Below are 25,795 nucleotides of genomic sequence, written 5' to 3'. Positions count from 1 at the left end.
GCAGATCAACTGTGGGAGGCTGCACGCTGAGCGCGTCTTAAAGGAGCAGCAGCTGCTGGGACTCGGGCCAGTTGGTGAGGGAGTTGGAAAAGGGAGGAAATCTCATGAAGCAGTTCTTCCAGCTGCCTTCCCTCCGAATCTGATTGTTTTCCAAAGGGATTAAAGACAGGCCGAGCTTCTCAGCACCTGGTAAGTTATTTGGTTTCTTCTTGTACTGAGCCTACACCTGGATTATTGAGCTGGGGCTCGGCTTAAAGGAGGCTTTCTGTCGCCACCTGAGGACCCCTCGAGGTTCGGGGTTACTTTGTCTGATAATTTAATGTAGATCTCCTTTTCCTGAGTGGATCACCTTCTCCGTGTGACCTGTGGGATCGCCCCGTCCGGAGAAAGCACCACATTCCTGACTCGGCTGTGAGGCCACTGCAGTCGAATAAACTTCAGACTCAGTTAAGGAGTGAAACAGGATGTCGGCCCTGGGGCTAGATCCGGAGAGAGAGAGAGAGAGTTAGTACCAGTACTCTCCAGGAAAAGTAGAGATTGTTCATTTCTATGGCGCCTGTCACATCGCCAGGAAAGGCAATATAGGGCAGGAAATCCAACGGGCAGCTTGTGCACGGGAAGATCCCACCAACCCCCTCCCCCCCCCCCCCCCCCAAACCCAGCGGTGTTCGAGAAGCTGAGGCTGTGTTGCAGTGGGTGATAACTGAGCGAACCAGTGTTCAAGGGCAGTTCCGGATGGGGGGGCCACTGACAACCATCCCCCCCATGGCATGGAAGGTACACATCGGCGGCTTCTGATCGATTGGCCTGGGGATAACCACCGAACTCCCCCACCTCCCCCCACCCCACCCCCATCCCTGCAGCCCAGAGACAGTTGCACTTCACCAACCGCCTCCGAAGCTCCGGGGCCGGGGGTTAAAGCTGTGCTCAGGATGACACCAGGGCAGGACCGGAGATTCCCGGTGAGTCCTGAGTTGAGCCTGGGCTCCAGCGACAGTGTGGCACAGGACAGTGTACCGACCCAGCGACACCTCTCCCCTCTCCGCTCATTAAACTAGGGCCCTATGGATGGAAAAGGTCCTATTGCAGTATCTCAGAACCAGGAGTTCTCCCCAGTGTCGTGGACTGGAGTTCATCCTTCAGCTAACATTGCTGACAATTCGTGGCCCCAGACTTTGTCCAAGGCTGCACGCAAATTAGCTGCTACATTTCCTGGGTAATTAATTCACTGGCCGGCAGCGGTGTCGACAATGTCAGTTCGCTCTGTAATTCTTTCCTTTTACTCCATGTACATTGTTACTGGAGGGAAAAAATGAAATTTTAAAACATTTTAAAAGCTGGGACATGGTGTGGACCATCGGACTCCACTGTGGTTCGAGCCAGACACTGTCAGTTCACCGCTGATGATCAGAAACTGGTGTTGGATGAACTGTTCCTTAAACATGCCCCACCACCTGCACGCATGATGTAAAGTTACCCCCAACTCCGCACCTCCATCCCAATCCCCACCCCCATCCCCATCCCCACCATTCAACATTCTCCAATTATTTTACTAATTTACAGCGGGGAGGGAGCATAAAAATCGACAATGTTTGGTGAGTGCGGTTGTGGACGAGTTGCAGCAGATGTGATGAGAATATGACGTTGGCCTTAAAACACTTGGCAGAAATCTTATTGGTAGATCTGAAATGAAAACCAAAGAGTTAAAACAAAGAACTGCGGATTCCGGAAATCTGAAACAAAAAATAGTTGGAGAAAGTCGGCAGGTCTGGCAGTTTCTATGGAGAGAGAAGCAGAGTTAACGTTTCAGGCCCGGTTTGACCCTTCATCAGAGATACCAGACTCGAAACGTTAACTCTGTTTTCTGTCTCCACAGGGGCTGTCAGACTTAATGAATTTCTCCAGCTATTTCTGTTGAAGTTAAAAGGTGCATTTCTTTAATAAATGCTTTCAACAACTGGTTCCAAATATTTATTAGTTGGCCATTATTCTGCTGTACCAAATAAAAAGCTTACATTTATATAGTGTCCCAAAATGCTTCACAGCCAGTGTGGTATTTATTAAAGTGCAAACACTGTTACACTGCAGAAAATGCAAGTCAGTTTGCACATAAAATCCCAAAGTGATCATGTCTACATCATTAGCTGAAATGATGCTGGTTGTGGGACACGTGGCCCCAGGAGACTGATGTGAACTTTCCCTGCTCTTCCAATATATCTTTAGTTACCTGAGAAAGCAGATGGGATCTTGTTTCCCTGAAAGATGAAACTTTTCAGCTCTGCCCATGCTCCTTCGTGCATTGAAGATTCAGTCTAGATTATGCTACTGCTGTTGGGGAGGTTTTACGCTAATGTGGTAGCGGGCTGGGAACCAGAAGAGAAAACTACTAGACAGTCAGGTGGAAACTGAAGACTGTAAGGATCACAAAGTTAGCATTGCCAAGAGGAAGAGTAGGCAGAGAGCAGATGAACACAAAAGAACTGGTGGCCTGAAGTGCATATATCTGTACTTTAATGCAAGGAGTATAGTGGGTAAGGCAGACAAACCTAGGGCTTGGATTGGTGCCTGGGAGTATGACGTTATTGCGATCACTGAGACTTGGTTGAAGGAAGGGCGTGATTGGCAACTAAATGTTCCAGGATATAGATGCTTCAGACAGGACAGGGAGGGAAGTAAAAGGGGGTGGAGAGGTGGAGTTGCATTGCTGGTCAGGGACGATATCACGGCCGTGCTAAAGGAGGACACTATGGAGGGCTTGAGCGGTGAGGCATTATGGGTGGAGCTGAGAAATAAGAAGGGTGCAGTTACATTGTTGGGGCTGCATTACAGACCTCCCAACAGTGTGGGTGAGGTAGAAGAACAAATAGGTAAACAGATTATGGAAAGATGTAGAGGCAACAGGGTGGTGGTGATGGGAGATTTTAATTTTCCCAACATTGACTGGGATACACTTAGTGTCAGAGGTCTGGATGGGGCAGGATTTGTAAGGAGCATCCAGGAAAGTTTTCTGGAGCAGTATGTCAATAGTCCAATGAGGGAAGGGACCATATTAGACCTGGTGTTGGGGAATAAGCCAGGCCAGGTGACAAGAGTTGCAGTGGGGGATTTCTTTGGGAATAGTGACCACAATTCTGTAAGTTTTAGAATACTCGTAGATAAAGATGAGAGTGGTCCTAAGGGACGAGCACTAAACTGGGCCAGGGCCAATTATATCAAAAATAGGCAGGAGCTGGGAAATGTGGATTGGACACAGCTATTTGAAGGAAAGTCCACATTTGAGATGTGGGAGGCTTTCAAAAATAGGCTAAAGATAGTGCAGGATAGGCATGTCCCGTTGAAGGCAAAGGATAGGAAGGGCAAGATTCATGAACCGTGGATGGCAGGAGAAATCATGTGACTGGCCAAGAAGAAAAGTGAAGTGTACATAAGGTCTAGGCAGCTAAAAACAGGACGGGCCCTGAGGAATATCAGAAGAGTAGGACAAGTCTTAAACGAGGAATCAAGCGTCTAAAAGGGGTCATGGAGTAGCATTAGTGAGCAGAATTAGGGAGAATCACAAGCTTTTTATTCTTATATAAGAAGCAAGAGAGTAACGAGAGAAAGGGTTGGTCCACTAAAGGATAAGGAAGGAAGGTTGTGTGTCGAACCTGAGAAAATGGGTGAGATTCTCATTGATTTGCTTCAGTGTTCACTGAGGAACAGGAGGTGATGAGTGCTCAGATTAGAGATAGAAGTTTGTTTACTCTGGGTCACATTGACATAAGGATGGAAGATATGTTGGGTAGGCTAAAGGAATTAAGGTGGACAAATCCCCAGACCAGATGGGATCTATCCCAGGTTACTGAGGGAGGCGAGAGAGGAAATAGCTGGGGCTCTGACAGATACCTATGTATCATCCTTAAACACAGGTCAGGTGCCAGATGACTGGAGGGTTGCTCAAGTTGTCCCCCTGTACAAGAAGGATATTAGGGATATTCCAGACCAGTGAGCCTGACATCAGTGGTGCAAATATTGCTGAAGAAGGTACTGAGGGATAAAATCTATTTATAGTTTGAAAACAATGGGCTTATCAGTGATAGGCAACATGGTTTTGTGTAGGGTAGATTGTGCCTTACCAACTTAATAGAGTTTTTTGAGGAAGTGAGCGTTGATAGATGAAGGAAGGGCTGCAGATGCCATATACATAGACATTAATAAGGCATTTGATCAGGTTTCCTATGGTAAACTAATAGAGAAAGTGAAGTCACATGGTGTGCAGGGTGTTCTAGCTCGGTGGATAAAGAGCTGGTTGAGTAACAGGAGACAGAGAGTAGTAATTAAAGGGAGTTTCTCGAAATGGAGAAAGGTGACCAGTGGTGTTCCACAGGGATCAGTTCTGGGGCTGCTCTTGTTTGTGATATACGTAAGTGATCTGGAAGAGGACACTGTTGGTATGATCAGCAAGTTTGCAGATGACACAAAAATTGGTGGAGTAGCAGAAAGCATAAGGGACTGTCAAAAATACGGGAGAATATTGATAGATTGATAACGAGAGTCCAGAGGAAGTATATTCCTGTTAGGATGAAAGGAAAGGTTGGTAGGTATAGGGAATGCTGGATAACTAAAGAAATTGTGGGTTCAGTTAAGAAAAAGAAGGAAACACATGTCAGGTACAGACAGGAGAGATCGAATGAATCCTTACAGTATAAAGGCAGTATGACTATACTTAAGAGAGAATTCAGGAGGGCAAAAAGGGAACATGAGATAGCTTTGGCAAATAGAGTTAGGAGAATCCAAAGGCTTTTTACAAATACATTCAGGACAAAAGGGTAACTAGGGAGAGAATAGGCACCCTTAAAGATCAGCAAGGCGGCCTTTTTGTGGAACTGCAGGAGATGGAGCAGATACTAAATGAGTATTTTGTATCAGTATTTACTGTGGAAAAGGACATGGAAGATATAGACTGTAGGGAAATAGATGGTGACATCTTGAAAAATGTCCATATTACAGAGCAGGAAGTGCTGTATGTCTTGAAATGCATAAAAGTGGATAAATCCCCAGGACCTGATCAGGTGTACCCAGATCTCTGGGAAGCTAAGGAAGTGATTGCTGGGCCTCTTGCTGAGATATTTGTATCATCGATAGTCACAGGGGAGGTGCCGGAAGATTGGAGGTTGGCAAACATGGTGCCACTGTTTAAGAAGGGTGGTAAGGACAAGCCAGGGAACTATAGACCAGCGAGCCTGATGGTGGTGGGCAAGTTATTGGAGGGAATCCTGAGGGACAAGATGTACATGTATTTGGAAAGGCAAGGACTGATTAGGGGTAGTCAGCATGGCTTTATGCATAGGAAATCGTGTCTCAGAAAATTGATTGAATTTTTTGAAGAAGTAACAAGGAGGATTGATGAGGGCAGAGTAGTAGATGTGATCTATATGGACTTCAGTAAAGTGTTCCACAATGTTCCTCATGGGACACTGGTGAGCAAGGTTAGATCTCATGGAATACAGGGAGAACTAGCCATTGGATACAGAACTGGCTGAAAAGTAGAAGACAGGGGCTGATGGTGGTGGAGGGTTGTTTTTCAGACTGAAGGCCTGTGACCACTGGAGTGCCACAATGATCAGTACTGGATCCACTACTTTTCGTCGCTTATATAAATGATTTGGATGTGAGTATAAGAGGTTCAGTTAGTAAGTTGGCTGATGACACCAAAACTGGAGGTGACCTGGACAGCGAAGAAGGTTACCTCAGATTACAACAGGATCTTGATGAGATGGGCTAATAGGTTGAGAAGTGGCAGGTGGAATTTAATTTACATAAATGCGAGGTGCTGCATTTTAGGAAAGCAAATTTTAGCCGGACTTGTATACACCTAATGGGGTAAAGTTCTAGGGAGTGTTGCTGAACAAAGACACTGTGGAATGCAGATTCACAGCTCCTTGAAAGTGGAGTCACAAGTAGATAGGATAGTGAAGAAGGCATTTGGTATGCTTTCCTTTGTTGGTCAGAGTATTAAGTACAGGAGTTGGGAGGTCATCTTGCGGCTGTACAGGACATTGATAAGGCCACTGTTGGAATATTGTGTGCAATTCTGGTCTCCTTCCTATCGGAAAGATGTTGTGAAACTTGAAAGTGTTCAGAAAAGATCTACAAGGATGTTGCCAGGGTTGGAGGATTTGAGCTGTGGGGAGAGGCTGAATAATCTGGGTCTGTTTTCTCCAGAGCTTCAGAGGCTGAGGGGTGACCTTGTAGAGGTTTACAAAATCATGAGGGACATGGATAGGCTAAATAGACAAAGTCTTTTCCCTGGGGTGAGGAGTCCAGAACTAGAGGGCATAGGTTTAGGGTGAGAGGGGAAAGATATAAAAGGGACCTAAGGGGCAACTTTTTCACACAGAGGGTGGTATGTGTATGGGATGAGTTGCCAGAGGTAGTGGTGGAGGCTAATACAATTGCAACATTTAAGAGGCATCTGGATGGGTATATGAATAGGAAGGGTTTGGAGGGATTGGGCCAGGTTCTGGTGGGTGGAACTAGATGGGTTGGGATATCTGGTCGTCATGGACGCGTTGGACTGAAGGGTCTGTTTCCGTGCTGTACATCTCTATGACTCTATGAAGATTTGGACAGAGAAGTGTCAGATGGAGTTTAATCCAGGTAAATGTGAGGTGATGCATTTTGGGAAGTCTAATTCTCAAACAAACTGTACTGTAAGCGGAAGTGCCTTGGAAAAAGTTAATGAGCAGAGATCTGAGAGTTCAGGTCCATTGTACCCTGAAGGTTGCTGCACAGGTGGATAGAGTGGTCAAGACGGCATATGGTATGCTTGCCTTCATCAGACGGGGTATTGAGTATAAGGTAAAAACAATGACTGCAGATGCTGGAAACCAGGTTCTGGATTAGTGGTGCTGGAAGAGCACAGCAGTTCAGGCAGCATCCAATGTGCAGCGAAATCGACGTTTCGGGCAAACGTCCTTCATCAGGAATAAAGGCAGTGAGCCTGAAGCGTGGAGAGATAAGCTCGAGGAGGGTGGGGATGGGGAGAGTGTAGTATAGAGTACAATGGGTGAGTGGGGGATGGAATGAAGATGATAGGTCAGGGAGGAGAGGGTGGAGTGGATAGGTGGAAAAGAAGATAGGCAGGTAGGACAAGTCCAGACAAGTCATGGGGACAGGGCTGAGCCGGAAGTTTGGAACTAGGGTGAGGTGGGGGAAGGGGAAATGAGGAAACTGTTGAAGTCCACATTGATGCCCTGTAGAGAGAGGAGGAAAACCTATTTTTACCTTGTTGATTTTAACCCTACTGCGAATCCTCTTGCAAGGATGCCTGCCTTGAAGAAGTTTTCCTCCTCTCTCGACAAGAATCTCAGGGAGTCCCTCTCCCACTGCAACTCCCAGGTCATACTCTATGCTACTCTCTCCCCAATCCCACCCTCCTCTAGCTTATCTCTCCACGCTTCAGGCTCACTGCCTTTATTCCTGATGAAGGGCTTTTGCCCGAAACGTCGATTTCGCTGCTCTTTGGATGCTGCCTGAACTACTGTGCTCTTCCAGCACCACTGGTCCAGTATTGAGTATAAGAGCTGGCAGGTTATGTTAACATTATACAAGACATTGGTTCAGCCGCATTTAGAATACTGTGTACAGTTCTGGTAGCTACGTTACCAAAAGGATGTGGATGCTTTGGAGAGGGTGCAGAGAAGGTTTACGAGGATGTTGCCGGATATGGAAGGTGCCAGCTATGAAGAGAGGTTGAGTAGGTTAGGATTGTATTCATTTGAAAAAGGTAGATTGAGGGGGAATCTGATTGAGATCTACAAAATCATGAAGGGTATAGACAGGGCCGATAGAGAGAAGCTTTTTCCCAGGGTGAGGGATTCAATAATGAGAGGTCACGCGTTCAAGGTGAGAGGTGAAAAGTTTAAGGGGTATACACATGGCAAATACTTTACACAGAGGGTGGTGGGTGCCTGGAACGCATTTCCAGCAGAGGTGGTAGAGGCAGGCACAGTAGATTCATTTAAGGTGCATCTGGACAGATGCATGTAGAGGTGGGGAGCAAAGGGAGGGCCGAAGGGCCTGTTCCTGAACTGTAAACTTTCTTTGTTCTTTGTTCTATATTTGCACAAATATCTGGAATGAGAGACCTGTCCCCCAGTGAGTGTGTGTGTGTGTGTGTGTGACCCCAGACCCCAGTGAGAATCTATGGTGTGTGTGTGTGTGACCCCAGACCCCAGTGACAGTCTGTGTGTGTGTGTGTGTGTGTGTGAGAGAGAGAGAGAGAGACCCCAAACCCCAGTGAGAGTCAGTGTGTTCCCAGCTGCAATCTTATTGTTTCTTTTGCTACTGGCCTGAACTGATCTGGCGAGGATGGCCCTGCCTTTCATAGCCTCAATTTTTTATGTCAAGGTTTGCTCATACTCCAATGTGGAATTGAAAGAGTTAACTTGTGTGCAAACAATTGTCGCTGACAGGCAATGACTAATCAAAAATGCAGTTATTTCAGTTTATTGTAATGACATGTGACCTGAGCAATGCGAAAGGATGAATAGGGAGGGAGAGGCTTGTGGCTTCCTGTTGAAAATATTTACTGTGATATCTCCAGAGTGAGATGTGCACGTGTCCATTCAAATGTTGTTGCAGTTTTTTTCCCCTTTTTTTTAACTTCCTTTCTTTCGCCACACTATCTCCTAAAAGCCGTAGTGTTTATATTTTCCCCAGCACCCTAGATGTGTGTGTGTGTAGGTGTGTTTGTATGTGTTGTTGCTTTATTGCTCTTTGATGTTGACAGCAGGTTTGCACTTTTTTTTTAATCAGGATGACTGAAGATTAGGAACATTATTTTATGTTTCAGAGCAGTTTATACCTCCAACTAAAGGCTGCACTAACCCTGACTCTATCACAGGCTGCTCCATATTGGTGGCCATGGTATCAGCTTGGTTCAGTGAATGCCAAGTAGATGCAAGGTGTTGTTGTACTGGAGGTGCCAACTTTCTGATGAGACCTTAAACAGAGTCCCTGTCTGTTCTCGCTAGCAGACATGATAGTTTCTTGGAAATACAGAATTGGAGGTTTGCTCAAAAAGTACACATCTTGTTGAATCTTTTCATCTTGTACTCAGGCCAATTCACAAGAATATCATTATAAAAGGGAATACTGATTGGTTGGCAGGTGAACTCTGATTGGTAGAGACATTGCCATGGAGAATGCACCTGTTAGATGATGACTGACAGTTAATCATCAGGTTTTGCTTAAATTTAAACCAGGCTTTGGGACTCTGGTCAAGGCATTGACTCATAAGTTAAGTAGAGAATGAAGTGAACTGTTTATTTTGAGTTGAAATAGGCTCAGTATGTTATTATTTGTATAAAAAGAAAAGGGTCTCACTGTAGGTAGCGTCCAGTAAATACTAGAGCACCACACTGTACAGTCCAACTTAAGATCTTAACTGACAATTATGTATGAATTTCAGTGCGGTGTGATGCTACATTTGTAAGTGTATCAGGAGTGTCCCTGTGCATGTAAGGAGTTATTAGATTAGACTTACAGTGTGGAAACAGGTCCTTCGGCCCAACAAGTCCACACCGACCCGCCGAAGCGCAACCCACCCATACCCCTACATTTACCCCTTACCTAACACTACGGGCAATTTAGCATGGCCAATTCACCTGACCCGCACATCTTGTGACTGTGGGAGGAAACCGGAGCACCCGGAGGAAACCCACGCAGACACGGGGAGAATGTGCAAACTCCACACAGTCAGTCGCCTGAGTCGGGAATTGAACCCGGGTCTACAGGCGCTGTGAGGCAGCAGTGCTAACCACTGTGCCACCGTGCCGCCCACAAAATATTTACTGTTAGTGTGTGAGATGTTATGATGCCATTAATACTGTTGTCCTTGTCTCTATCTGCAGTGTCACATGTGGCAGAGTTTGCTGGTCATTAGCTTCTGGCTGGAACACACACTCGGTTGGTGAGACCTTCCCCTGCCTGGAGACTGTCAGCATCCAATTTTCAGCCAAGATCGAACAGGAACAGGACAGTTCACTGTCAATCCTCATCAAACATTGGCATCATTTTAAACAGCTGGACAGTTCCACCCACTGTCCAATTTTGGGAGAGGGAACAAAAGAATATAAGATTATTATGTAACTTTGGCGTTGATTGGCATGAAAGACTGTAACTGAGTTTTTGTGCCTTAAATTATCAGTCAAGGTGCAGCTACTGAGTCCTGAGGGACTGGTCTCATCATCCTGAAGGCACTGTCTATTTTTCACCCTCCTGCTCAGTCTCAGGGAGATACTCATTCACTGCAGGAAACTGAGAGGATGTCTGAAAACCAATGAATTTGAGAAGTTGAGGCTGAGAGAGGGATGAGGATACAGGAGACGGAGTGGGATCACTAACAGGATGGTGAGTTGAGCCTGTGACCAATCACCTGGCAGTGGAACCCATCAGCCATTTGAAAACCAGCCTCAGGACAGGGAGAGCAGGAACCCCTCTGATAAAATAATGCTCTGCTCGAAGAAGAGGGTTAACCATTCTCCAGTCATTGTCCCATCACTGAAAGGTCACGGGTATCTGGATTATACCATCGAAAGCCACCCGGCCCGGGCTTTGAGCATCATGCAGGAGTTGAGGCAAGACAGACAGCTGTGTGATGTGACAGTGCAAGTGACCCATGGTGGGAAGGAGCAGACATTTGTTGCACATCGGATTGTCCTTGCTGCCTCCAGCCCTGTCTTCAAGGCCATGTTCACCACCAACCTGCGAGAGCGCCAGGCCTCTGAGGTAAAGATCCAGGGCATCCACCCCATGGTGATGGAGAGGCTGATTGACTTTGCCTACACCTCACGGGTGTCAGTGGGTGAACAGTCTGTGGTTCAACTGCTGCTGGCCAGCACCATGTACCAGGTGGAGGGGGTGATCAACGCTTGCTGTGATTTCCTCATCAAGAACCTGGACTCTGCCAATGCCATTGGTATCTGCCATTTTGCTGAACAGATTGGCTGCACTGAACTCCGCCAGAGAGGGAAGGAATACATCAATATTCATTTCACTGAGGTAAACCAGTTGGGAGGTCATGTTGCAGCTGTACCGGACATTGGTTAGCCCACTTTTGGAATACCGTGTGCAATTCTGGTCTCCCTCCTATAGGAAGGACGTTGTGAAACTTGAAAGGGTTCAGAAAAGATTTATAAGGTGTTGCCAGGGTTGGACAGTTTGAGCTACAGGGAGAGGCTGAATGGGTTGAGGCTGTTTTCCCTGGAGCATCGGAGGCTGAGGGGTGACCTTATAGAGGTTTATAAAATCATGAGGGACATGGATAGAATAAATGGAATAGGGTCATTTGCCTGAGGTGGGGGAGTCAAGAACGAGAGGGCATGGGTTAAAGGTGAGAGGGGATAGATTTAAAAGGGAACTAAGGGGTAATGTTTTCACACAGAGGGTGATACGTGTATGGAATGAGCTGACAGAGGAAGTGGTGGAGGCTGGTACAAATACAACATTTAAAAGGCACCTGGCTGAGTATGTGAATAGGAATGGGACGGTGGCTCAGTGGTCAGCACTGCTGCCTCACAGTGCTAGGGACTCAGGTTCAATTCCTACCTTGGGTGTGGATTTTGCACACTCCTCCCCCCACTCCTCCCTCTATGCGTGGGTTTCTTCCCACAGTCCAAAGATGTGCAGTTCAGCTGAATTGGCTATGCTAAATTGCCCATAATGTTAGGTGCATTAGTCAGGGGTAAATATAAGGTGATGGGGAATGGGTCTGGGTTGGCTACTCTTCAGGAGAGTCAGTATGGACTTGTAGGGCCAAAGGGTCTGTGTCCATACTGTAAGGAATCAAACCTTATGGCAAATGTGACTGTGTTAGTTTAGGATATCAGGACATTGCTGATGAAGGGCTTTTGTCCAAAATGTCGACTCTTGCTTCTCAGATGTTGTCTGAAATGCTGTGATTTTCCAGTGCCACACATTTTGACTCTAATTTAGGAAATCAGGTCAGCATGGACAAGTTGGACTAAATGGTCTGTTTCTGTGTTGTCTACCTCTATGACTCAATGTCTCTCAACCCAGGGGAATCCACCTGATACATACTTTCCACAGCTAACTGGGAGTCATGCTGTCTGATGGTGTGAGATTGAATTTCACTCCAGGCACTTTAATGTGTTAAACTGCATCAGCCACATAACTGCCCATTTCACCAGTTTATTTCCTCAGTAAGTCCAGTTTCGATGTCATTCTCAATGCCTTGTATACAAAGGGCAGATCAACAATAAACATCATCAAAAACTGACCCCTCCCTCCCTCCCTGCACACCATCAGCTAGCTCCCTCTCATCTGAAAAACAGCCACTCTGCTTTCTGTCCTTTATCAGATTGTGTTCATGCAACCAGTCACCCTATGGCCTTCAATGTTTCCAACAAGTCTATGATGTCTTTGAAAGTCCATACACAGTGCACAATATACAGTAAAATGCTCTCTCTCTCTGCCCCCCTCCTTTCTCTCTTTCCATCTGTCTGCCTGTCTCTCTCACACACTCTCCACCTCTCACTCATACTCTCTCTCTGTTTTTGACTCACTCTATCTTTTCTGTTTGGGTTATTTTAGTCACTGCCCCATTTTCACTGTGACCCTAGCCTTTGCTGTTTCCCCGCTGCCGGCCTCCCTCCCCTGAGCTGCTGACCCTGACTTTGGCATGTTTCCCACCAGGTGATCAAGGAAGAGGAGTTCTTCAACCTGACTCACTGTCAACTCCTGGACCTCATCAGTCAGGATGGACTGAACGTGCTGTGCGAGTCTGATGTGTATAAGGCGTGCAGGGAGTGGGTGCGGTGGGACCTGGAGGGTCGCACCCAGTACTTCCACGCCCTCCTGAACGCCTTGCAGATCTACGCCCTGCCCCTTCGCTTCCTCAAGCACCAGCTGCAGGAATGCCCAATCCTGGACAAGGTCAATCCGTGCCGGGATATCCTCTCCAAGATCTTCCAGGAGATGTACCTGCGGAAGCCGCTGCCCCCGGTCCGGCAGAGGGGGAACCAGCTGGTCTATGTGGCCGGGGGTTACCTGCAGCGCTCGGTCCCCAACATGGAAGCGTTCAGCCCCCGGAGCGGCCGCTGGCTGAGGTTAGCGGATATGCCGGGACCCCGCAGTGGGGCTGCCTGCTGTGTGGTGCTCGGGCTGTTCTACACCATCGGCGGCAGGAATAACTCTCAGGGCGCGGGCGAGAACGTGGACTCGGCGGCGCTGGACTGTTACAACCCAATGACCAACCAGTGGAGCCAGCGGGCGCCGCTCAACCTGCCCCGCAACCGGGTGGGCGCCGGCGCCATCGACGGAGCCATTTACGCCGTGGGCGGCTCCTGGGGGTCATCACACCACCGCAGCGCCGAGAGGTGGGGGTGGGGGAGGGATGATGGGGAGGGGGTGGGGAAGGATGATGGGGAGGGGGTGGTAGGGAGGGAGTGATGGGGAGGGGTGAGGGTGATGGGGAGGGGGTGGTGGGGAGGGAGTGATGGGGAGGGGTGAGGGTGATGGGGAGGGGGTGGTGGGGAGGGAGTGATGGGGAGGGGTGAGGGTGATGGGGAGGGGGTGATGGGGAGAGGGTGGGGAGGGGGTCGGAGACGGTGGGGAGGGGTGATGGTGGGGGTCGGGGGGGAATGGGTGGGTAATGGGGGTCTGAGGTTGGGTGTGATGGGGGGTGATGGGAAGTGGGAGGGGTGATGGGGAGGAGTGGGGGCTGGGGAAGGGGAGGGGTGGGGGTGATGGGGAGGGAGTGGGGGGTTGGGGACGGGTGGGGGTGATGAGGAAGGAGTGGGGATGGGGGGCTGGGGAGGGGGAGGAGTGATGGTGGAGGTCTGGGTGGGGATGTCTGGGGATTGGGGTCCCGGGGGGGGGGTAATGGTGGTCTGGGGTGGGGTGTGATGGGGGGTGTGGGGGTCCGGGGGATGATGGTAGGGTTCCCGAGGGGGGTCCGGGGGGAGGGTAGTCAAATGGGGGTCTGGGGAGGAGTGTGATGGTGGGGGTCCGGGGTCCAGGTGATATTTGTGTGTGTGGGGGAGTGTGGGGGTCTATGGGAGTGCTCCAGGAGGGGATGGTGAGGGTCCAGCAGGTAGGGTGCTGGGGGCTGGGGGCCATGGTGATGTTGAGGGTCAGGGGATGGTGGGTCCAGGGATTGGGGGATTCGGGAGGCATGGGGGGGGAGTAATGGTGATGGTGAGGGTCTCTCTCAGGACAGACTGATGAAGATCTGATGGCAGTGTGAATGGAACAAGTGACACAGGACAACATTGTTCACAGTGTGGATAGCAGCAGAAAATGAGACACACCTCAGTTTGTAGAATCATACAGTTTGGAAAAGCACCTTCAGCCCATCATGTCTGTACTGCAAAAATATACTAGCCCCTACAAAAGTTCCACTGTCTGCAGCAGACCCATAGCATTGAATGTTATGATCCCTGAACTGTTCACAGTGATTGGAAAAGGATTTTCTTCAGTCTAACAAAGTTAGATGCCATGATTTGTAGATGCCGGTGTTGGGCTGGGTGTACAAAGTTAAAAATCACACAACACCAGGTTATAGTCCAACAGGTTTAATTGGAAGCACTAGCTTTCGGAGCGACAATCACCTGATGAAAGAGCGTCTCTCCGAAAGCTAGTGCTTCCAATTAAACCTGTTGGACTATAACCTGGTGTTGTGTGATGTTTAAAGTTAGATGCGATTTGAATGAGCTGGTGTTGGACTGAGGTGGACAAAGTTAAAACTTACACACCAGGTTAAAGTTAGGTGTATTCTCGTTGAACTGGCTTTAGTAAAATATTCAGCTTTTCTACACACATCCTACCCAAATATTTCAATTTGCTGCACTAGGATTTGACGCCATGCCTTTGGGGCATTAGCCTGGGGTTCCATATTACTAATGCTGGGACATTACCATTATATCACCATCTCCCCAGCAGCTCCTTGTCCTCCGTTCAGCAGAGAAGCATCTGCATTAATCTACAAAGGATTAGTTTATAATGTGCCCTCCTCTCTCCAGCTACCCAGGGGTTGCAAATAAGGTTATTGTTCGCGTATTCTTAGGGAAACATGATTAGGTCACATCTGGATAGCTCTTAGCTCAGCTCCTATTGTCCAACTACGTGGGTTTAAAGGGTTGTCAATATCTGTCTCAGTCCCATGATAATGGGACAGGAGATGTGGATTCATCGCATTGCTCAGGACATCATTACTTTTAATGACAATGCAGATTTCTTGCAGACTTCCTGTCTCATTTCCAAAGACTAGAATGTGTCATGTACAGCAATGCAAATTGGGATATCCATTTTTTTGTGTTATCTTCAGGCTGAGTTTTAAAAAACTGCTGTTTAATAAAGTAACTTCCTGTCCATGAATTAAAATAGTTATTTGCTATTAAGCATGGTTTTCTGACAAGAAATAAATCAAAGTATTGTCTAAGCAGTGAGAGTGAGGAACTGTGAAAGAACAGGAGATGTGGGTTTCAAAGTACAGCAATCACAAGAAGCTAATGGTTTTTCTGAACGATTAAAAATTTTAAAGAAATGCTGGGTTTTATGTGAAAGTAATTGCAATATCAAGGGTTGGATGTTTTTCCTAGGTCGAGAGTGGGATGCTGGAAAAGTACAGCAGGTCAGGCAGTATCCGAAGAGCAGGAGAATTGACATTTCAGGCGAGAGCCCTTCATCAGGAATTTTCAGTGGGTGTATAGAGGTGGGGTCAGATCCCCTCCTGGAGTAATCAGGTTCATTCTGGACACAATATCTCAGGAAGGAAATGTTGGGTCGAAGGGGCAACAGATTCACCAGAATGATATCAAGAAAAAGGATAGATTGTGAGTCCAGATTACACAGAGTAGGTAACATTCCCTTGAGTTTAGAAGTTTTAAATGGTGATATACCTGCAGTGTTTAAAGAGATTTAATGATTTAATAGGGTTGGTAGGGATAAATGATCCCCTCTGTTGGGAGGGGACAGAGGGCAGAACCCTACAATTTGAATCAGGCTGTTCAGGGTGATGCCTCCTCGCCCAAGTGAGGCGGTGAAAATCTGGAACTCTCCCGCTGTTGGGACTGGAGATACAATTGGAAATTGCAAGACTAAAGTTAATAAGTTCTGTTAGGTAAGTGCATTATGAGAAGACAACTGGTGTCTAATTGGAAGGTGGAACAGACTCAAGGGGTTGAATAGACTCCTCCTGTTTCAATGTTTCTTGACCAGATAGTTCGTGGTTCCATCCAGTATCTGAGGAAGCAGGCCTTTATCTGAGGAAGCTGGAATTGAGAAACAGCGGAGAATGGAGTTCATCTCCACCCCAATGTCTGGAAACTACATACATTTCAACAACAGATATGACATATCTGTAATGACTCTGCAGTTGACTAGCTTGAAAGCAGTTGCTGCCCAGACCTAACACCTAGGGAATGAGGCATGGGTGAGTGTGGCTCCAGTCACTATCTCCCTTCCAGATCCCAAACTCCATTGATAAACAGAACTTTCCAGAGATGGAAGATTGGAGAATGAGGAATTAAGGCTGTGGGAGTCACTGGGAAACGTTGCAGGTGAGAATAGTCTTTCTGAGTTTATATTCTGTCACTATCTTGTTTGTAGATATGACCCGGAAACAAACAAGTGGACATTCATTGCTCCGATGAAGATGTGTCGTATTGGTGCTGGGGTGGCAGTGTGGAATGGACTCTTGTATGTGATTGGTGGATTTGATGGAAAGAACCGTTTGAACAGTGTAGAGTGTTATCGGCCTGAGAAGGATGAATGGAGTTTGATCTCTCCAATGGGATCCCCTCGCAGTGGAGCAGGTGAGGTCTCTGACACTGTACCAACTCAAAAACAAAGAAAAACTGCAGATGCCAGAGATCTGTAATAGAAAGAAAAAGATACTGGAAAAATTCAGCCACGTCTGAGGGGGGAGAAACAGATTTCATGTTTTGAGTCAATTACCTTTATTCACAATAATTGTTTCCTCTACGGTTGCTGCCTGACCTGCTGAATTTTCCTGATACAATTTTTGTTTTGACCCTCATGGAATTTTCCCATCCACACTTACCTTTCACAAAGAGGCTGACTCAGAGAGGTACAAATGTCAATTGGAAAAGTGAATGGGAAGTCGGCCTTTATTCCGAGGGGATTGGAATGTAAAACAATGGAAGTTATAAGATTGGATACATCTCCGGTTTGACCACTTCCCAAGCAACTGGCTGCTCAGGACTAGGGGCAGATCGTGACCTTCGTCGGGGGTGGGGGGGAGGGACTTCAGTTCCTCAGAAGGATCCTGGGGTTAAAAGGGTTAAATTATGAGAACAGTTTGTACAGACTGACCTTGTATTCCCTTGGGTGGAGCTGATGAAAGGGACGATCTAATTGAGTGGATTGCAGGCCTGCTAGGCTGAATGGCCACATTCTGCATGGTATTAATCCTGTGATTGGATCGATAAAAGGAACAGTTTCCTTTGGCGAGAGTCTAGAAAAAGGGGCAGCATCTTACCACCTGAGTCCAGCCTTTTGGGATGATATCAGGAAGCAGTTTCCACTCAGAGGGTAGTGGAAAGTAGGAATGCTTTCTCCCAACAAGCTCTGGATCTGGGGTCAATTGGGAACTTCCTGGTGAGATTGGTAAATTTGTATTGGTTAAAAGAATAATGGACATAAGAGCAAAGATAGTTTACTATAGAGATCAGCCATGGTCTTTTTGCATTGAGGAACAGGCTCAAGGGGCTGAGTGGCCTCTTCCTGTCCCTATGATCATAGATACTTCACATATTATGTTGGCATTCCTTTTAGTTTAGATCCCCATAAAAACTAGAACCAATCTTTTTTCTGTCTTCTCTGTCCCATAAATTCATAATTTTAGAGCTCTGTTACATCAACAAAAGCTTGCACTTAAGATTTGCTAATGTAAAATAATCTCCCAAGGTGCTTCACAGGCATGTTGGGAAATAAAATTTGGGATATGGGTTACATTGGGAGAAAGGGCATTTTAACAGTCTTCGAATAATGAGGATGGGATAGTGTAGGAGGATGGGCTTTGATTTGTTCACAGATCGGTGCAACATCGAGGGCTGAAAGGCCTGTTCTATGCTGTATTGTTCTATGTTCTAAGGTTAAGAGTTTTTCACTGTAGGTGTTTTGCTAGGGCAGTACAGTAATTCGGTGGTTAGCACTGCAGCCTCACAGTGCCAGGGACCCGCGTTTGATTCCACCCTTGGGTGAGTCTTTGTGGAGTTTGCACATTCTCCCTGTGTCTGCACGGGTTTCCTCCCACAGTCCAAAGATGTGCAGGTTAGGTGGTTTGGCCATGCTAAATTGTCCCATAGTGTCCAGGGATGTGCAGGCCAGGTGGGATAACCATGGGAAATGCAGAATTATAGGGGTATGGTAGTGGGGTGGATCTAAGCCCCTTTGGAGAATCAGGTTGGGCTCAATGGGCTGAATGGCTTACTTCCATGCTGTATGGTTTCTATAATGCACTATCTCTTTGTAAGTCCACACCTTTCTCTTTCTCATTGCATAGTCTGTATTGGTGTCTCCCCAGGTGTTGTTGCATTGAACAATTATATCTACGTTGCTGGTGGTTTCAATGGAAGGGAACAATTTTCATCAGTTGAGAGGTACAGCATAGAGACTGATAAATGGGAAAATGTTGCCAGCATGAAGCATAATCGGAGCGCCATGGGAGCAACTGCATATCGGGGCAAGATCTACGTACTGGGTAAGAGTCACATTGACAAACCGGCTTCTCCCACTATTGGAAAAGCAACTGCTAAGAATAACCCAAGGTGGTTGTTTCCGCGATCCTCTGTCTCTGTTGCATTAAACTCTGCTCCAATTTTAAATTTAATGTTGATCTCCCGCTTTGTGCACCTTCTCTGAACCTGTAACATTGTATTCCTTGTTCTATTCTATTACACTATTGCACTTTATATGGTATGATCGCCGTGTACTGCATACAAAACAAAATTTTTCACTCTACCTATATGCGTGTGACAATAATAAATCCACACCTCCCACACATACCCTTAATTCATCTGCACTCCTACCCCTGATATCGCCAGTGATCCTGTTATCATGAGCTTCAGACTGATGACAATTCATCAAAACTGAGGACGAACTGGGACAGGTGACCAATAATTTGGTTCTAAGGAGCATGTTAAAGGTTGAGTGAAAAAGAGAGGGAGGTTCAGGAAGAGAATTCCAGAGCTTGAAGCATGACCATCAACGATGGGGAGGAGGAAGTCAAGAGTGTGCAAGATGCCAGAACTGGAGGAGAACAAAGGCCTTAGAAGTTTGTAAAGGTGAGGTTTAGGGAATGTATTATTTGTTGAGAGTGAGATTAACATAGTCTGGGGCCTGGAATCAGCTGTGCAGTTGAATGGGAATAAGTATGAGACAACGAGAGGTGCACGGAGGGAGCAGTATTACAATTTCCCTCAATAATTCTTTCAATAGTACAGAAATTAAACTTTACTTAGAACATAGAACAGTACAGCACAGAACAGGCCCTTCGGCCCACGATGTTGTGCCGACCACTGATCCTCATGTATGCACCCTCACATTTCTGTGCCCATATGCATGTCCAGGAGTCTCTTAAATGTCCCCAATGACCCTGCCTCCACAACTGCTGCTGGCAACGCATTCCCTGCTCTCACAACTCTCTGTGTAAAGAACCTGCCTCTGACATCCCCTCTATGCTTTCCTCCAAACAGCTTAAAATATGACCCCTCATGTTAGTCATTTCTGCCCTGGGAAATAGTCTCTGGCTATCGACTCCATCTATGCCTCTCATTATCTTGTATACCTCAATTAGGTCCCCTCTTCTCCTCCTTTTCTCCAATGAAAAAAGTCCGAGCTCAGTCAACCTTTCTTCATAAGATAAGCCCTCCAGTCCAGGCAGCATCCTGGTAATCCTCCTCTGAACCCTTTCCAAAGCATCCACATCTTTCCTATAATATGGCGACCAGAACTGGACACAGTATTCCAAGTGCGGTCTAACCAAAGTTTTATAGAGCTGCAACAAGAAGTCATGACTCTTAAACTTAATCTCCCCTGTTAATGAAAGCCAAAACACCATATGCTTTCTTAACAACCCTGTCCACTTGGATGGCCATTTTAAGGGATCTATGTACCTGCACACCAAGATCCCTCTGTTCCTCCACACTGCCAAGAATCCTATCCTAAATCCTGTACTCAGCTTTCAAATTCGACCTTCCAAAATGCATCACCTCGCATTTATCCAGGTTGAACTCCATCTGCCACCTCTCAGCCCATCTCTGCATCCTGTCAAAGTCCCGCTGCAGCCTGCAACAGCCCTCTATACTGTCAACGACACCTCCAACCTTTGTGTCGTCTGCAATCTTGCTGACCCATCCTTCAATCCCCTCATCCAAGTCATTAATAAAAATTACAAACAATAGAGGCCCAAGGACAGAGCCTGTGGAACACCACTCACCACAGACTTCCAGGCAGAATATTTTCCTTCGACTGAAGACAGCGAGTGGTAGTAGACCAGCCAATTCCAAATCCAGACAGCTGTGTTCCCCTGTATCCCATTCCTCCTGACCTTCTGAATGAGCCTACCATGGGGAACCTTATCAAATACCTTGCTGAAGTCCATATACACCACATCCACATCTTGACCGTCATCAGCATTTCTAGTCACATCCTCAAAGAGCTCGATAAGGTTTGTGAGGCATGTCCTGCCCGTCACAAAGCCGTGTTGACTGCATTTAATCAAGCCATGCTTTTCCAGATGGTCATAAATCCTATCCCTCAGAATCCTTTCTGAGAGTTGATTCAGATGAGGCATAGCAAGAGGTAGACCAGCTAGTGGGAAGGATTTTCCTGGGAAGGAACCAAGGGATCAGTTAAAGTGTGTTTGCTTTAATGCAAGGAGTATCAGGAATAAAAGTGATGAGCTTAGAGCATGGATCAGTACCTGGTGTTATGATGTTGTGGCCATAACAGAGACATGGGTTTCTCAGGGGCAGGAATGGTTGCTGGATGTTCCAGGGTTTAGAGCATTTAAAAAGAATAGGGAGGGGGGGAAAAAAGAGGAGAGGGTGTAGCACTACTAATTAGAGAGGGGAAACGACATCAAAGCTTACTATCTCAACAGGACTAGGATGCAAGAAACAGATTTGAAAAAAGGAACACCAGTTTATGCAGCACTCGGACTGAAGCTGTTCCTAGAAGGTAGCTCACTACAACCTTCTTCTGGACGTCTCGGAATGGACAGTAAATGCTGGCCTAGCCAGTGATACCCACGTACCATGAGTGAATAAAAAACAAAATTATGGCCTGCATTCCTGGTGTCTCACTGCCACTGAAAGTCATTCACTATTTTTATGAGCTCAATGGCTGCAACCTGTTAGTGGAGAAACCAACAGCACAAATGGCAATGGTGTCTTCCAGTGGTACATTGGTAAATAAGCTAGTAATGTCAAAGTTCACACGGATGTGGTATTGCTCTTATCCTCTAGGCCTTATACTGTCTTCACAAAAGTAAAGGAATCCTTCACAATGTATGAACAAAGCTCATTTAAAACCATTGAGCTAATCCGCATTGTGCAGGGTCAGTGATAGATAGAATAGGGTAAAAAGCGACATCACTTATATGAGTTTGGGTCTAAGTGGCTGTGAGGAAGAACTCTATGATACCACCTTTATCCAAGGCCATTGGGTGCCTCAGCAGCTTCCATGTGACATGGCAGATCCTGAATGTATAAATTTGGAGCCATCACTGAGCAAAGTGTGTATTTTATTAGAGTAAAGACATTTGTGTATAATTACTCCAGCTCCAACCTTGCGTTGACGAATATCAGGGCCATTCACATTTGCACTATATTCCTGTATTTTGACAATTGTTTATGACACCAATGTCTGTGTGTATCAAACTTAGCAACTTGTGCAATTAAGTTCAGTTTCAAATAGACAGGGTTGTCTAGTAGGCCTCCAACAGGTTTCGTGAACATGTCTGTTGTTTACTATGAGAGAGGAACCTTCTATTTCTGCTATGCTGGTGACGCATTTATGATGTTTGAATCTGCACCTGCATGAGAGAAATTCTTTACACAGATTAATAAACTTAAAAACTATTTCAGAATTAAAATTGTTATTTTTGTTAAGCAAAGATATTGAGGGAAATGGGCGGAAGACAGGTGAGTGGAGTTAGGCAGCAGATCAGCCCTGATCTCATTGAATAGTAGAACAGGCTTGAGGGGCTGAATGGCCTATTCCTGTTCCTATGTTCCACCCTACACTATGAGAATGTGTATAGGGTATAAGCAGGCAGAAAAAGAGTTAAGTTCAATATTTCCATTGAAATGGAGCAATCAAAGCAGTCCCTTTTCCTTAATGAATTACTTGAGAAGTCTGCCAGTGATGTTGTCTATTACAATCTACCACAAGTCTATGCTCACTGGTCAATATAAACTTCAGGATTCTACAGCTCTACACACTACATGATTAATCTTATTGGCAACCCGATGAATACAGCTCTAGCAATCTGCACATCGGATGTAAGCTCAACACTGAAGTAGGGCATACCAATACCATCTTGTGTGATAACAGATACCTTGATCAAATTATCATTCACTGTGTAGTGCAAGAACATATGAAAATGTCAATGTTCACCACTTGTGATCCTGAGCAGTGAACAGTCCACCTCAGATTACCCTAGAAGGGAAGGTGTCCCAAAGAAATTTGAACAACTGGTAAAGTCTCACAGTGCTACAGTAAAACCATGCTTGGTTTTCACCACAAACAGGATGCTGCCATCAAGCCAAAAAGACATTTTGTCTTTTAATAATGTGACCTGAGTTTCAGTGCCGTTATGGTGCCAGGTATGTAGAGTGTCTGTCCTAATAGTTGGTGAACCAAATTGAACAATGTGCCCTATTGACCATTTGTAATGGACAACGTACCCACTATGCTTAACCAGCCCAATTATTTTTTCTTTTGTGGGACATGGGCTTTGCTGACTGGCCAGCATTGATAGCCCATCCCTATTTGCCCTTGAGAAGGTGGTGGTGAGCTGCCTTCTTGAACCGCTGCAGTTCACTTGTTGCGGGTTGACCCACAATGCCCTGAGGGAGGGAATTCCAGGATTTTGACGCAGTGACTGTGAAGGAACAGCGGTATATTTCCAGGTCAGGGTGGTGAGTGGCTTGGAGGGGAACCTGCAAGTGGTGGCATTCCCATGTATCTGCTGCCCTAAGGATCTTTGATGAGACAGCACCTTCCAAACCCATGACCACTTCCATCTAGAAGGACAAGCAACATACCATTATGTTCACCATTAGATGTAATTCAGCTTTGGAAATTACTTATTAAATTCAGACTGAGTTACACCAGAAACCAAGCTAGCTGTTCCAAATATGTCTCCATGCCAGCAATGGTCCAACCGATCAGCACCACCTCCTCATACTATATTAATTGGTGTTCCTTCTTACACGTCTGTTTCTTGCATCTTCATCCTGATGGGAGCAAGGTGAATAGTTTTGACTTTTTCTCTCCATTATAGTAGTGTTTAAATCCCTCATGACCGAGATCACAGGAAGATAAGGTCAGAAGTAAAACCACAGCAACTTGAGAAATTGGAGCATCAAGTGCAAGCCTTAGGAATGACTGATCAATTTGCAAAACATTAACCGCAGCTGGAGGATTAAGTGCACTTATTGTTAATATAGATATGAGAAGAGACTTGAGATACTGAAAATAATTACGCTGGTATAGAGCAAGTTGAGGGAAATTACTAGAGAATTTTAAAAACCATCCTGTTTGATGATGAGGAGTTAACCATTAAAAATTGTAACGAAAAGAGGAGGTTTGTTTAGATAGATGTTGAAGCATTGAATACTTTACATCAGGGAGGTTAAAGTAGATACCATGATAGAATAAGATGCAGAAGAATAGAGGGAGGGATTGGAGCAGTGGGATTAATTTGGAATTGACGCAGGGCTGGGGCAGTCAGTACAGCAGTGAGATTTATATGGAATCAATACAGGGTTATGTGGCAATAAATTTAGTTTGGGACTATTTAAGCAAAATCACAATGAGTCAAAGAGCTCTCTTTTCTGTGGTAAGATGTCTCAGGTCCAGGTTAGTTAGTTTTCTTGCCTCACAAGCCATTTGGTTTGCGACAACTTCTAACCATTACCAGTTGAAATAATTTCTTCTTCCCTCAATTGTGTAGGAGGCTTTAATCAGAACGGTTTTCTCGACAGTGTGGAGTGCTATGACCCGGAGAAAGATGAATGGACAGAGGTCACTGTCATGCTCACTCAGCGCAGTGGTATGGGAATTGCAGTTAATATGGAGCCATGTCCAAGGAACCTGACCCCTGTTGATGGAGACAGCTGACCATTGCACTCCCAAACAGCTGATGGTGCAGGAATTGGTGGAGACTGTCACTCTCCCCACTGCTTCTACTCGTGGGAAATGAATTGGCAAATTCAGACTCACCACCAAACACTACATTTGCTGGATGCTGCAGCACAGAAAGCACTGGGAATTTCTGCAGAGAACAGATAATGAAGTGAAGATCAAAGGGGATATTTACAATGCAGGGGGCCAGGAATACTGCATGTGTCCCTCACCCAAGGCTCACTTTTGAATGATACACTCCCAGTTTAATACTGCAATTGACACTGTGTGAAACAATGGATTTATTCACCTTTACTCTCAGAAAGGAACTGAACAGATTCCTGACCAGGATTGGAAAATGGGGTTGTTGAAAAATGTGCCATTTTGGAATCTCACATTCTTGTTCCTGTTGGAGCAGGGGCTTAATAGACTGGGTCAGGAGTGGGACAAGAGCTCACAGAACAAAAGAACATGGAACTCGCCACTGCACATACACACTCATGTACAGACACTTGTACATACACACATGTACATACACTCTCAGAGGCACTGTCACTACACACATGTACATACACACACATGCACACTTTCTTTCTTGGGCACTCACATATACACGGGGTAAAAACAATGACTGCAGATGCTGGAAACCAGATTCTGGATCAGTGGTGCTGGAAGAGCACAACAGTTCAGGCAGCATCCAACGAGCAGCGAAATCGACGTTTTGGACAAAAGCCCTTCATTATTCCTGATGAAGGGCTTTTGCCCGAAACGTCGATTTCGCTGCTTGTTGGATGCTGCCTGAACTGCTGTGCTCTTCCAGCACCACTGATCCAGACTCACATACACTCACCTACACACACCCAAACTCTCACACCTACACTCATTCACCTACACTCACTCACTCACCTACACACACACACACACTCTCCCACTCTCAGACATGCGCCATTCTCTAAACCACGCCGACAAAAATGGCTCTTAAAAAATGCATTGCGCGAAAGTGAGGACTGCAGATGCTGGAGATCAGAGTTAAGATTAGAGTGGTGCTGGAAAAACACAGCAGGTCAGGCAGCATCCAAGGAGCAGGAAAATCGACGTTTCAGGCAAAGGCCCTTCAGTCAATTTTCCTGTTCCTCGGATACTGCCTTCCTGCTGTGCTTTTCCAGCACCACTCTAATCTTGACTCTTAAAAAATGCAGTCAGTCCAAAAGCAGAAATAACTAAACAGGGTGCGTGCCTTTTCGTTCCTCACCATCACACGGGCACTGACTGAATGCTGGAACCTCGCCCCAGGGATTATTCAGATATGATCTCCAGAAGAAATGCTGTTCAGCTGTGGGTGGAGGTGTGGTGAGCTCAGTCCGATCATTACCTGATATTCGCAAACATTTATACAATATGAGATAGTCTATGT

At 46.2% G+C, this 25,795-nt stretch overlaps 1 protein-coding gene across 3 annotated transcripts; it reads left to right on the top strand.

Annotated features, from left to right (window-relative positions):
• On the top strand, positions 1-25,067 carry LOC132828982 (kelch-like ECH-associated protein 1A). 3 transcript variants are annotated; one of them, XM_060846230.1, is made up of 6 exons: positions 1-189; positions 9,897-11,046; positions 12,700-13,112; positions 16,615-16,820; positions 18,554-18,730; positions 24,212-25,067. In XM_060846230.1, the coding sequence occupies exons 2-6, from the start codon at positions 10,495-10,497 to the stop codon at positions 24,376-24,378; spliced, it is 1,515 nt and encodes a 504-aa protein (XP_060702213.1). In that variant the 5' UTR covers positions 1-189; positions 9,897-10,494; the 3' UTR covers positions 24,379-25,067. The 3 variants fall into 3 exon arrangements, with proteins under 3 accessions (XP_060702213.1, XP_060702211.1, XP_060702210.1); XM_060846228.1 differs by having other exon boundaries at positions 12,700-13,382; positions 24,243-25,067; XM_060846227.1 differs by having other exon boundaries at positions 12,700-13,382.
• Positions 25,068-25,795: the final 728 nt, after the last annotated feature.

Source organism: Hemiscyllium ocellatum, chromosome 28, assembly GCF_020745735.1.
Source record: "Hemiscyllium ocellatum isolate sHemOce1 chromosome 28, sHemOce1.pat.X.cur, whole genome shotgun sequence".
Lineage (NCBI taxonomy): Eukaryota > Metazoa > Chordata > Chondrichthyes > Orectolobiformes > Hemiscylliidae > Hemiscyllium > Hemiscyllium ocellatum.
The sequence above is the reverse complement of the archived record's forward strand: the minus strand, read 5'-3'. Positions and strand labels throughout refer to the sequence as shown.

Excerpts from the sequence above, each read along its gene's own strand:
- LOC132828982 (XM_060846227.1), top strand. The coding sequence starts at position 10,495 with ATGCTCTGCTCGAAGAAGAGGGTTAACCATTCTCCAGTCATTGTCCCA. Across the intron at positions 11,047-12,699 it reads TCAATATTCATTTCACTGAG|GTGATCAAGGAAGAGGAGTT; the intron begins GTAAACCAGTTG and ends GTTTCCCACCAG. Across the intron at positions 16,821-18,553 it reads ATCCCCTCGCAGTGGAGCAG|GTGTTGTTGCATTGAACAAT; the intron begins GTGAGGTCTCTG and ends GTGTCTCCCCAG.